General features: G+C 46.1%; 1 protein-coding gene across 1 annotated transcript; it reads left to right on the top strand.

Moving 5' to 3' along the window:
• Positions 1–6,940: 6,940 nt before the first annotated feature.
• Positions 6,941–11,792, top strand: LOC133218219 (maestro heat-like repeat family member 5). The gene is made up of 4 exons (XM_061364414.1): positions 6,941–7,364; positions 7,558–7,734; positions 7,848–8,003; positions 11,766–11,792. The coding sequence occupies exons 1-4, from the start codon at positions 7,257–7,259 to the stop codon at positions 11,790–11,792; spliced, it is 468 nt and encodes a 155-aa protein (XP_061220398.1). The 5' UTR covers positions 6,941–7,256.
• The last annotated feature ends 2,283 nt before the right edge of the window (positions 11,793–14,075 follow it).

Genomic DNA, 14,075 nt, shown 5'->3' with positions numbered 1-14,075 from the left:
GTCAAGGATTTTACTCTTGAAGAAGAGTGAAGTGGACGGCTCCAAGTGATGCTAACACCTTTCTCTGCAATTAGGATAAGGAACAACCCACCTGGATACACTTTTCAAGAATCAAGAAAGCACCAGCACCAGGGGCAGTGTGTCAGGATGGGTTTTGGAACCCTTGCACGTGAGATATTATGTCATGTCATATCATATTGTATTTTATCATATTGTTTCCTATTTTATCATATAATCTATCATATCTGATCATGTCATGCCACACTATTACATCATGTATCATATTATAGCATATCATAGAATATCCTACCTTATCAAAGCATATCATAGCATATCTCTATCATAGCATAGCATGCATACCATGCCATGCCATACCGTACCATACCATGCCATAGGATATAATTTGATTATATTTAATTTAATTTCATCTCATTTCCATTTCATGTCCATTTGATATCATTTCGTTTAATTTCATTTCATCCTGCTCATCTCATAGCATATCTTGCATCATATCATGTAACATATTATGTTTTATCATGTTATATCACGTTACATCATGTTATAGCGTCATATCATTTCATTTTATTTCCATTTCATTGCATTTGGTTTCATTTCTCCTTCTTGTAATTTTCTCTCTCCTTGTCCTCTCCAAAACTACTGTATCATGTAAGACCATATACCATTATATATCATATATATCATCTCATAATCTATCATATTATGTCATATCATCTCATATCATACAATTTTATTTCATTTCATGTCATATCATTTTACATTATGTCAGAATTTACTTTGACTTAATATCATTTCATTTCATTTCCATTCACATCATGTCTTCTCACACTATATCAAATCATGTTACATTATAGCATATCAGTTCATGTCAGTTCATCCTCCTCATTTCATCTTGTCTCGCCTAAACTCCTCTGAACTCGTCTCACCCCGTATCATCCCATTTCATCTCATTCGTCTCCTCTCTTCTCCTCTCTGAAAATGTGTATCATATCATCCAATTTCATTTCCATTTGATGTCATTCCATTTCATCCTTCTTGTCTCATCGCTTCACATCGCATCTCGTCTGATCTCATTGCATCTCATCGAATTTCATCACATCTTAGCTCCTCTCATCTCATTGAATCTCGTATCATCTCATATCATCTCGTCTCATCTCTCCTCTCCAAAAAAATACCATTTCGTATCATATCATATAATTTAATTTAATTTAATTTCATTTTATTTCATGTCCGTTTGATGTAATTTCATTGAGTTTCATTCATCCTTCTCATCTCGTCCTCTCCTCTCCTCTCCTCTCCTCTCCTCTCCTCTCCTCTCCTCTCCTCTCCTCTCCTCTCCTCTCCTCTCCTCTCCTCTCCTCTCCTCTCCTCTCCTCTCCTCTCCTCTCCTCTCCTCTCCTCTCCTCTCCTCTCCTCTCCTCTCCTCTCCTCTCCTCTCCTTTATCTCAATCCCATTCTGTCCCGCCCCTTCCCATCCCAATCCCACCCCATCCCCTCCCATCCCATTCCACCCCCTCCCCTTGTGAGTGACTGAACTGCAGTGAGGCTGGACTCTCCAAGCTTTGACTGATTGCTGTGAGGAACTGGACTGGGACTCTTGACTATTAAATTGGACATGATTAAAGAATCTGTTTGTAATGGATCAATTTGTGTTTGGACCCTATGAGAGTTTCAGTGGTTGAATGCTGCTCTTCACAATGGGGTTTCAGCATGACAGATGGGAAACTGATAGGAGATGAGGCTTATGGGATCTACGTACATCCTGTGAGGGCCAAAGGGGGGAACTGTAAGCTGTAAATCAAAACCACACTGCACTGCAAGCTGTAGGTTGAGACCTCAAAACGGGGCCCTTTGTGACATCATTTGTGTCACCCTACTTGAGTGCTCTGGTCAGGGGAGCAGACAGTGACAGGAAAGAGTAGGAGGAAGGAGCCATTGGGTTGCTTCTGAGCTCAAGCCCTGTTGTCTTTGGTCCAAGCTTTCCCCTTCGCTACCCCTATCCCTTTCCTGCATCCCGCAGGATAATGGCGAGAGCCCCCAGATCCCCCCGGCAGGCTTGGGAGAGGGATGAGGCTCCTGAGGAGAGCATCTCTTCACTGGAGCCCTGTGAGGAATGCCTGGTCATGCCATTGAGGATTGGTGAGCATTGGTGTGGGAGCAGGACAAGGGGAGATGGGTTCAGACTGGGAGAGGGGAAGTTCCTCTTGGATAGAAGGAAGTTGTTCCCTATGGAAGGGGTGAGGTGCTGGCACAGGGTGGATGCTCCATCCACGGCCAGGTTGGACACAGCCTCGGTAACATCAGATCCCAGAGCCATAGAATGGGTTGGGTTGGAAAATGGATGATCTCCGGGTCCTTTCCAACCCAACCCATTCTATGATTCCATGGCTTTATGACCAGCACCCCTTTCCTTGGATACTGGCGGGGGGGCAGAGCTTCCTCTGCTCTGCAAACCTCTCCTCTTCCTCCATTAGATGCTAGCTGGTTACCTGTGTACGTACAGGAGAAGGACAACGTGAAGCGCATCGAGGCCTTTGTCAACTTCCCAGCCATGGTGAGCAGGGCCATTGGGATGCTGATGGGTGCTGTTGGGTGCTGCCTTCACCCCTAGCGCTCCAGTACACCCATCCCCTCTCATACTCCCTGTTTCTGCCTCCATCCTCCCTGGTTTCCAGTCTGAGCATGAAACAGTTGGATTCCTTGAGAGCGTTTGCTCCGTGCTGAGCACCACCAGGATCTGCGACTTGCAGGAGGGCCTGGATGTCTTCTGCCGTAAGAACCATCTCGCAGAGACCATCCAGGTGAAGGGACCCCCATTGGGATGCTCTGGGGCAAAGGCTTCCAGCACCCAGTGAGGGCAGCGTTGGTGGACTCCCAGGTCCCTTATCCCCACTGTGCTCTACAGACACTGCTCCAAGAGCAGCCCGTGGACCAGGTGCGCACGGAGTTGTAGCATCTCGCCATGGATGCGATAGCGGAACTGAGGTACCAACTGCACATCCCTCCTGGGGACCCCATTGCTCCCATCACCAGCACCCAACTGGATCCTTCTTCCCTTTGCAGCTCAGTGCAGTCAGGGCTTGCAGACCAAGGGAGACTCATCGTAGAGACCTGCTGCAAGAGCTTCTTCTTTTTGCCTCCGAAAGAGGAGTTTTCAGCCAAGGATACCTACTACTACGCCATGGTAAGGCACTCCAGGAGCTCGCAGCTCCCTTTGGAGCGCTGGGGCTGGGGGATGCCCATGGTTGAAGCCCCGTAGGTACCTGAAGGGCTCCGCTCTGTCCCTGCAGGCACTGGAGTCCATGGATAACATGCTCCGGATGCTGGTGCTCAACTCTCCTGACCCAAGTGCCTGCAAGGAGCTGCAGCACATCCTGAAGGTCTGGCCTGTGCAGAGTGGGGTACACGGGGGCTGCTCCTCAGCCATGGGGCTCCCCCAGAGCCATGGGGCCCCCTTCCCTGGGTACCCCAAGGCCCTCCTGGAGCACAAGGGCTGCAGGGGGTGGCGGCCACTGCCTGCAGAGCTCAGGGCAGGGACCCCACATCAGGAGGTTGAGCCCCCCAGGGATGGGGTCTTTGCTGCCTCCTGGCACCATGGGCTGGGACCAGGCTTCTGGGGCCCATGGGCTGGTTCCCTTGCCCTGAACTGTTGCATAAAGTGGTCTTCAGAGGAGGAATTTGTCTGTTATAGCTATAAGTATATATGCGTATATATATGTGTATGTATCTATATGTATATATGTGTGTATATATATGTATATATGTGTATATATGTGAGTGTACGTATACGTGTATATATGTATATATATTTGTATCTACTTATATATTTAGATATATTTTTATCTATTTATATCTATGTAGTTATATTTATACCTATATCTATATATTTCTATTTATATCTATTTGTATTTCTATAGATATCTATAATTAATATTGAAAAATCAATCATAGCAATATTGATGAATATCAGCATTAACATTTAACTACATATTAATATTACTATATTAATACAGATATTAATAGTAATCTATATGTTAATAAGTAGACATTTATATTAGCTTTTTAATATTTACATTATTATTTTCATTTTAACTTATATTAATATCTATGGATATGTTTATATCTAACCCTATATTTATTTATATTTTATGTGTTAATATTCATATTTATATTTATTTTCATATCTATATTTTTATATTTCTATATCTATATGTTTATATTTATATGAAGATTTATATACTATATAATTATAATTCTCTGATATTTAGACCTACCTTATATCTATTCAGCTCTATGGCTCTATTCCTATTCACATGTATTTACACGTACACTGTAATCAGGGGAGCACAGAGCGGGTTGGGCTGGAAAGGACCCAAAGCCCCTGCAGCCCCAGGGCAGGGGCAGTGCTGGGGCACTGATTGTCACCGCCAGCTCCAGCCCAGGCCTGGAAGCGAGGCCGTGCCTTGGTCCTTGCGGCCGGGGCATCGCCCACAGCTGCAATGGAAGCTCCGGGGCTCACCCGCGGCTTCTCCCCCTGCCCAGATGCTGCTGCGCTTCAGCGTCTCCCGCAGACCCGTCGTGAGGGAGAGGGCCCTGGGCAGGATCGCGGCCCTGACCCGGCTTCTGCGGCACCACCACATGCAGAGGGTAAGGACCCGGCAGGACCGGGGCGGGAGGCAGCGACCCCTGCACGGGGAGACGGGGACCTGCAGAGCATCCTGCGTCTGCCTCCCCCTGCCCCTGCCCCTGCCCCTGCTCCTGCCCCTGCCCCTGCCCCTGCTCCTGCCCCTGCCCCTGCCCCTGCTCCTGCCCCTGCTCCTGCCCCTGTTCCTGTTCTTGCTCCTGCCCCTTTTTCTGTTCCTGCCCCTGCCCTTCCCCCTGCCCCTGTTCCTGCTCCTGCCCCTGCTCCTGCCCCTGCCCCTGCTCCTGCTTCTCCTCCTGCCCCTGCCCCTGGCCCTGCTCTTGTTCTTTTGCCTCCCCCTGCCCCTGCCCCTGTCCTTGTCCCTGCCCCTGCTCTTGCTCCTGCTCCTTTCTTATTCTCCTTTTCCTTTCTTTCTTCTTTCATCCTCCTTCAGGTTCTTCTGGTCTTTCTCCTTCCCCTCTTTCTTCTCCTTTTCTCCTCCTTCTCCTTCTCCTACTTCTGCTCCTTGTCCTCCATCTCCTTCTCCTCCTTCTCTTTCTCCTCCTTCTTTCTCCTTCTCCTTCTCCTTCTCCTTCTCCTTCTCCTTCTCCTTCTCCTTCTCCTTCTCCTTCTCTTTCTTTCTCCTTCTCCTCCTTCTCCTTTTCTTTCTCCTTCTCCATCACTTCTTTTTCTCCTCCTCCTCCTTCACTTCTCCTCCTCCTCCTCCTCCTCTTTCTCCTCCTCATTCTCCTCCTCCTTTTTCTTTTTCCTCTTCTCCTTCTTTCTCATTTCTTTCCTCCTTTGGGTTCTTCACATTTTGTTCCTGTTCCTTCTCCCTCCCCAGAAACTGCAACTGACCTGGAGACACTTCAGCTTCATTCCCAAAGAGCAGCTCCCGGACCCGCTCCTGGGCCATCTTCTGGGCCACCTCCTCCTCTTCTGCTTTGCCGAGGATGGGACAAGCTCCCCAGCCCTGGATGCTCTTTGCAGCCTCCATCAGCACCTCCTGCAGCAGGAAGGTACCAGAGGCCGTGATGGGCTCCCCCCAACCCCTCCCATTGGCTTCCTTGTGTCCCATTGACTTCCCTGTGTCCCATGGACTCTCCTGTGTCCCACTGACTCTCCTGTGTCCGATTGTCTCCCATGTGTCCCACTGACTCTTGCCTATCCCATTGATTCACCTGTATCTCATTGCCTGCCTGTACCGCATTCACTCTCCTGTGTCCCATTGACACTCCTGTGTCCCATTGACACTCCTGTGTCCCATTGACTCTCCTGTAACCCATTCACTCTCCCGTGTCCCATTGACTCTCCTGTATCCCACTGGCTCTCCTGTATCCCATTCACTCTCCTGTATCTCATTCTCTCTCCTGTATCCCCCTGACTCTCCTGTATCCCATTCACTCTCCTGTGTCCCATTCACTCTCCTGTGTCCCCCTTGCTCTTCAGAAAGGCCAAAGCCATAGCATGAAGTGGAAGAGCTCAGATGGGATGAAGAAATCAGCCCCCAAGACCTCACCATGGTAACGGAGCTCCCCTCAGTGCTGCACCCTATGGTGGGATGCTTCCCCAAGCAGGGACAACGCTCATGCTCCCAACCTTCCTCCCATAGAGGTTTGCAGGCTCCCTTTATCCATGGGAGAAGAGAGACATGGTCTGTGTGGTCATCCAGGCCATGAAGGACTCGAGCATCTTTGACAGGAGGGTGTCAGAGGACATCCTGGGGCTGATCATGAGTGACCTTGACTTCTGGCTGGTGGAGGTGGGTGCCCCATGCCTGCGTTCCCATCCTCTTCAGTCCTTCCTCCTCCACCCCAAACCTAGGAGGGGTCTTGGGTACAAAGTTGCAGCAGAGAGGAATGGGGAACCCGGTCCCAGCACCATCCTCTCCTGTGCTTCTGCTTCCAGATGCCAAGTGTTTTGAGGAGCATCCATAAATGCCTGCGGAATAGCAGCAGGAAAGCAACATGGCACGGGATAGACAGACCCCTGATCCAGCTGGCCATCAAACACCCGAAGGCATTGATGGTCAGCATGGTCCTCAACGTGCCCTTGAGAGACAGGTACGAGCCTTGAGGGCTTGGTCTCTATGGCCACCAGACCCAAGGACCCACGGCAATGGATGATCTTAAGGCCCTTTCTATGATGCTGAAGAGTGGGTCCCTGCATCCCACCCCATGGCATTAGGGCTGGAATTGGATGATCTTAAGGTCCTTTCCACGATGCTGAGGATTGGGTCCCTCCATCCACCCCATGGCATTGGGGCTGGGACTGGATGATCTTAAGGCCCTTTCCATGATGCTATGACATCCCTGAGGAACGGGTCCGTGCATCCCACCCCATGGGGAGCACCACCACTAACCCCCATAGGGCATCCCATGGGATGCATGGACCACACTGACTCAGTGCCCTGCCTTCCAGGGCTGACCTTGACATGTGGGAGATGGTCCTGACCATATCCAAGACTTCGGAGGCCCTACGGGAGCTGCTGGGGATGCTCCAGGACACCCGGGACACCTCCATTCCCAACTTGCTTGTGAGTCCCAAAGGGCCCTGATGAGTCCCATGAGCCCTGCAGGCTCGGTGGGGTCTCAATACCTGTGTTTGCCTTTAGCCCATGGCCTCCGGTGCTGGTGGTGCTGAGGGAGCTGAGGACCCCCAGAGCCTGGTGACAGCGTCCGTGCTGCTGCAAAGGCTCTTGGAGCTGTCGAAGAATCCTGGCTTGGTGAGCGGGGCATGGGCATGGGGCAGGACATGGGCATGGGGCAGAGCATGGCCATGGAGATCCCTCTTGGCCATGGGGCAAGGCACAGTCATGGGGCAGGGCATGGGCATGGGGGGCCCTCTTGGCTGTGACTTTGGTGACCACAGCCTTTGGTCAAGGCTTCCCCACAATGAGCCCCAACCTCTTCCTGCAGGCAAGGAAACTGCAGCAACTCCTGCCCCACATCATGGGCGGGCTCCGCGATGCTGAGGACAAGCTCAGGATAAAGGCCCTGATGATCGTATCAAAGGTGATGCGTCAACTCGAGGATGAGGAGGCCAGCCCCATTGCCGTGGGGCTGGTGCAGGACCTCCGGCCCCTCTTCGATGGAGTAAGGGATGCGTGGGACCCCTGCAGGGATTTGGAGCTCGCATGGGGATGGCTCCAGGGCTTCGCATCCCATCAGGATCTGCCCAAGTCCCCCCTTTTCCTCCTTGCCTCCAGGGATGCAGCCGGCTCCGGGAGCTCTCCATCCGCCTGCTCCGGTTCCTGCTGGAGTCGGTGCTTGGCAGCGACAGGAAGAGGATGCAGAGTGAGACCTGGGATCTGCTGCTCCCGCTCTTCTTCCACATGAGCGACCAATGCCCCAGCGTGGCCAAGGTACAGACACCCTCCCCTCCCCCCCCCGCCCCCGTACCCACATTCCAGATGATTCGGAGAAAACTCCAGGAACAAACTTGCCAACAAAGTTTTCAAGCTGACAAGCAGGTATTCTTTATTGCGGCGCCGGGAGACACGGGGGATAACTCCTCCTATCGTGTGTCCCCGTATTGCTATACAAGCCATCCTTATATAGTCCCTGGGCATACATAGATATTCATGAGGCTACGTATGGATTACATCATTTTCCAGAGAGTTCCCCGCATGCGTACAGAATTGTGGTGGTGCTCTCTGAGGGTCGTTTACTTCTTCCAACAATCTTCATCACTTCTGGCAGCCTTTGAAGCACGCGCAGTAGATGCTCATACCAGTTTAATTGGTTCGTTAGCACCAGAGACATAATAATCCTCCCATCCTCCTACTTATCTGTTAGTTCAACTGTAGCCCATACTGGACACCTGCAGTTCCCAGATACCCCTTATCCCTGTGTCCTGTTTTTCTAGGCTGTTTTTTTCTTAAAGCTATGTCAACTATAACGATTTATCTTGTGAGAATTCTCAGTATGTTCTCTAGCTGCACTCTCTTTATATATTTTTCTCTATGTACCCTGCACCTCAGTAATTTTCCATTGCTACTGTTACAAAGCCATCAAACTTAACACTACTTAAAGCTACTTCTAAAGATTTCTATATACCATTTTGTAATTTCGTGCCCCCCCTTGTCTCAACTTCCCCCCTTTTTCTATCCTTTTGCAAATTCTTTTGCAACTCTCTTTTCTTTTCTATATATTGCAATTACCATCAAAAGTCTTTTTGAAATAGTTTCCCGTTTCTACTTGGTGCTTAATTTCATTCCTTTTCCACTCTTCATAATTTGTCATAGACCGTTTACAACACCAGAGGGAACACTGTATCATACCACAAGTAATCAATATTAAAGCAATTAACACCAGTATTCCTGCAACTAGTTGCCTCAACCAGGAGAGATCGGGTAACCATGAAGTGAACTTTTTCCATATTTCTTCAAAACCCCAGGAAGTGTCATCCATGGCCATTTCATGAAGTATCTTAGTTTGTTTCCAAATTTCCTTCAGATCTGTTTCAATTCTGCCACTTTGGTCTATATAGGAACAACAGCTTTCATTGATTATGGAACAAACCCCTCCTTGTGATGCCAATAACATGTCTAAAGCCATTCGGTTTTGTAATACTACTTTTGACAGGCTGGTTATCTCTTGTTGTTCTGCCTGGATTATATCAATATTTTTGCTTTCCATTTCCTCTATAGTTGCTGAGATATTTACAATTGCCTTCTCTAATTCACTTACTCCCAAAGATGGAATTAGCCGTCTTACAAAACTATGAAATGCGGTGTGCCGTTCAATAATAGGATTAAACCCCCGTTTAATCCGCTTAGCAAAACTTCTAACCCAGGTCCCAGAAGGGTACTTGTTAATAATAGTAAAATTGTGTATTACGGCACCTAAGGTGCATGCCCCCTTCCAGCTGGGGGGTAGAGTCTTATAAGCATTTTTTCCACATAGCCAATACCATCCTTTCCCTTTTGGAACGGGCCACCATTGAACTACGATACCATCTATAGTAATAGTATGATTGCAATTTGAATGGTGACCTACATCTGTGGCATTTAAACAAGCAAAATTTCTTACCCTGGTTTCTGGTGTAATACATCTTTGTGCGCAGGTATAATATTTGTTATCTACATTAGGATTAATTATTCCAAATTTTAAACTTTCCTTTAAATACAGATTACTAGTGTTCACCCACAAATTTGTCCATGAGACAGTGTTAGGAATTGGAACTCCAATTAATGGGAGATTCAGACTTTCTCCTGATTTAGGCAACTGTGCACACACCCAACAGTCACTACGATTAAAAACATTAGTAACATTCTGCACTAATTTCAGGTATAAATTCTGGTCCCAAGCTTGTGCGGCAGTTATCATATGAGTCCAAATTATGACCGACACAATTTCATACGTAAGGGTCCTGAAGGTTCGATCCGCCATGTCTTCTCTGGCTCTGGTGCTTTCTTTATTCTTGAATAATGTATCCAAGCAGGTTGTTCTCTTATCTTCACTGCTGTAAAGGTGGTCAATAATATCTGGTATAGTCCACTCCACTTCTCCTGTAGAGGATCTCCTGAAAAATTCTTAACATAAACCCAGTCTCCAGATCTGAAAGGGTGAATTGGATAATCCAAACCTCTGGCTCTTGTCCCTACTATTCTCTTATTTATCTCCTCCAACTGTTTTCCCAGATTGATCAGAAACTGTTGGAGATAGCCTTCTCCCACTTCCTGAAGACTTTCTCCTTTAAACTGGGACTGATATGGTCTTCCATACAAAATCTCAAATGGGCTAATCTCTCCTTTTGACCGGGGTTTAGTTCGAATTCTTAATAGAGCCAGTGGCAATGCCTGGTACCAATATAAATTAGTTTCCTGACATATTTTACTAATTTGTTGTTTAATCAGATGGTTCATCTTTTCTACTTGCCCACTGGCCTGAGGTCTATATGGAACATGGAGTTGCCAATCAATTTCTAATTTTTTGCTAATTTCTTGTAACAATTTGGCACTAAAGTGTGAACCCCGGTCAGAAGAAATTGCCGCTGGTACTCCAAAACGAGGTATTATTTCATTTAATAATATTTTAATCACCTGTCTTGCATTATTTATCCTACAAGGGAATGCTTCTGGCCAGCCTGAAAAAGTATCTGTTAACACCAACAAATATCGATAGCCCCCTTTTCTTGGTAACTCAGAAAAGTCTATTTGCCACTGCTGTCCTGGATAACTTCCTCTCCCAATTGTCCCTATTTGATTTCTGTTTTCAGTTTTAGGATTATTCTTAAGACATAACTGACATTGTTTTGTCACTAATTGAGCCATGGTGTATAGATTCCTTCCTACAATTTGTTTGTCTAAATATTTATACAAAGAATTGCTACCCCAATGAGTTTTATTATGTTCTTCCTGAACTAACTTCCAGAGCTGGTAATAGGGAATTACAATTCGACCATCAGGTATTTGAGCCCAACCCTCTTTATTTTCCTGTCCCTCTAGATCCTCAATCAATTTTCTATCCTCTTTTGAGTACCTAGGTTTAGATTTTTCAATTGTTAGTTTGCCATCAGGGATTAAGGACATGATTTGAGATTGTTCAGCTGCTCGTTTGGCTTCAAAATCAGCCAAATTATTTCCAGTTTCCTGGTCAGAGTCACCTTGTTGATGTCCTTTACAGTACATAATAGCTACTTCTTCAGGTAGCTGAACAGCTTCCAGTAACTGTAAAATTTCTGTAGCATGTTTAATCTGTTTCCCTTGTGTATTCAAATGTCCTCGTTCTTTCCAGATAGCACCATGTGCATGCACCACACCAAATGCATATTTAGAATCAGTCCAGATATTTATCCTTTTACCTTTAGCCAATTGCAGGGCTCTTGTTAATGCTATTTTTTCTGCCTTCTGTGCAGAGGTGTTTGCAGGTAAAGGTTTAGCTTCTATTACCTGTGAAGTGGTGGTGACAGCATATCCTGCCTTTCGTTTGCCATTTTTCATAAAGCTGCTACCATCAGTAAACCAAGAATCAGCATCTTCCAGAGGGTTTTCTTTCAAGTCTGGTCGGCTCGAATATACAGTCTCTATGGTGGTCAAGCAGTCATGGGTTAGTGGTTCTGTCGACTGTTCCAGAACACCATAATCATGGATCCAAAGTCTGCACCATCCTGTCATTCCCAGGAATGTCCGGAGCTCCTTGATGGTTGACGGTCGTGGAGTCTGGCAAATGGCTTCTTTCCTGGCAGTTCCAAGTTCTCTCTGTCCTCCTGTTATTTCATATCTGAGACAAAGGGGAACAAAATCACAAAATGGGTTATAGAAACTTTTATAAGAAGTTTTAAGTAATGTTAAGTTTGATGGCTTTGTAACAGTAGCAATGGAAAATTACTGAGGTGCAGGATACATAGAGAAAAAAAAACAGAGTACAACTAGAGAACATACTAAGAATTCTCACAAGATAAATCATTATAGTTGGCCTAGTTTTAAGAAAAACAGTCTAGAAGAACAGGACACAGGGATAAGGAGTATCTGGGAATGGCAGGTGTCCAGGATGGGCTCCAGTTAAACTAACTGATAAGTAGGAGGATAGGAGGATTATTATGTCTCTGGTGCTAAAGAGCCAATTAAACTGGTTGAGCATCTACTGCGCGTGCTTCAAAGGCTGCCAGAAGTGATGAAGATTGTTGGAAGAAGTAACCGACCCTCAGAGACCACCACCACAATTCTGTACGCATGCGGGGAACTCTCTGGAAAATGATGTAATCTATACGTAGCCTCATGAATATGTATGTATGCCCAGTGACTATATAAGGGTGGCTTGTATAGCAATACGGGCGACACACGTTAGGAGGATTTATCCCCCGTGTCACCCGGCGCCGCAATAAAGAATACCTGCTTGTCAGCTTGAAAACTTTGTTGGCAAGTTTGTTCCTGGAGTTTTCTCCGAATCATATCCTAGGTAGGAAACTCGGGTTTGGATTAGTTGGGCTTTTTGTCTGGATACCCGATAACCATTCAGTCCCAGAAAATTTAATAATTCAACTGTCCACTGGATGCATTCTTCCTTTGTTTCTGTAGCAATTAACAGGTCATCCACATATTGTAACAGAGTCCCCGTCTCAGTAGGTGGCTTCCATGATTCTAATTCTCGTGCTAGCTGATTTCCAAAAATCGTTGGACTGTTTTTAAACCCCTGAGGTAATACTGTCCAAGTTAATTGAGTTTTTCTTCCTGTGTCAGGATTCTCCCATTCGAAAGCAAATAAATTTTGGCTTTCTTTGGCTAATGGTAAGCAAAAGAAAGTGTCCTTTAAATCCAGGACGGCAAACCATTTCTGATTTAATTTTAGTTTGGTCAATAACGTATATGGATTAGCCACCACAGGGTGGATGTCCTCCACTATTTTATTTATTGCCCTCAAATCTTGAACTAGCCTATAGCTTTTCCCATCTGCTTTCTTTACTGGTAAAATAAAAGTATTATACTCCGATTCACATTCCACTAATAACCCATATCTTAAAAATTCATCAATTATTTCTTTAATTCCCCTTCTATCTTGTATTCTTAGAGGATACTGTTTTATTCGAACTGGGCAGGCCCCCCTTTTTATTTCAATTTTAATAGGCAAGGCATTCTTTGCCTTACCTGGAATTTCTGATGCCCAAACTCCTGGATATACCTGATTGAGGATTTCTTCTACTTCGGGTGAACTGGACTTCTCGATTTCCTGTTGAATTAATGACACACTCATAGCTTCAATTAATTGGTCCTCTTTTACTTTTAGTTCTATTTCACCTCTTTTAAAGGTTATAATTGCCTCCAAATGTTCTAATAAATCTCTTCCCAATAATGATTTGGGTGAATTTGGCATATATAGGAATTTATGTACCCCAATTTGTTTTCCTATCTTGTATTTTAAAGGTTTTAGAAAGAATGCTTTTTCCTGACGGCCAGTAGCTCCCACAACCATTACAGACTCTTTTCCTTTTAATGTCAAATCTTGGTTCAAAACAGAATAAGTTGCCCCAGTATCTATAAGAAATTCTACTTCTTTCTCTGTGGCCCCTAGCCTAATTTTAACCAGTGGATCCGCTAGGGTAGATTCCCCAGGTCCCCGTCAATCTAATTCCAATTCGGTGGTCAATTGAGTCTGTTTTCCCTGCGGACATTCCCATTTCCAGTGTCCAAACCCTCTGCAGTTTGCACATTGATTCTGACTGAGGGGAGTTCTTTTATAACCCCCCTCTCTGCCTCGGCCACGACCTCTGCCTCTCATTCCCATTCCTCGGCCACGACCTCTCATTCCACTATATCCCTCATTCACTTGCCCCAGTGCTGCAATCGTAGCTGTTGTTACGACCTTTCCTAATTTCTTATCTTTAACTTGTTCTCTATTCCTGTATACTTTCCAAGGCACTTCCAGCAACTTTTCCATATCCTTTATTTCAGTCACAGATAACTTTTGAAGCTTTCGCCTGATATCCTCCGATG

The sequence above is a fragment of the Neopsephotus bourkii genome, unplaced genomic scaffold (assembly GCF_033783945.1).
Source record: "Neopsephotus bourkii isolate Nb327-2 ecotype Australia unplaced genomic scaffold, CSIRO-AGI_Nbou_v1 NB_1233, whole genome shotgun sequence".
NCBI lineage: Eukaryota > Metazoa > Chordata > Aves > Psittaciformes > Psittacidae > Neopsephotus > Neopsephotus bourkii.
The sequence above is the reverse complement of the archived record's forward strand: the minus strand, read 5'-3'. Positions and strand labels throughout refer to the sequence as shown.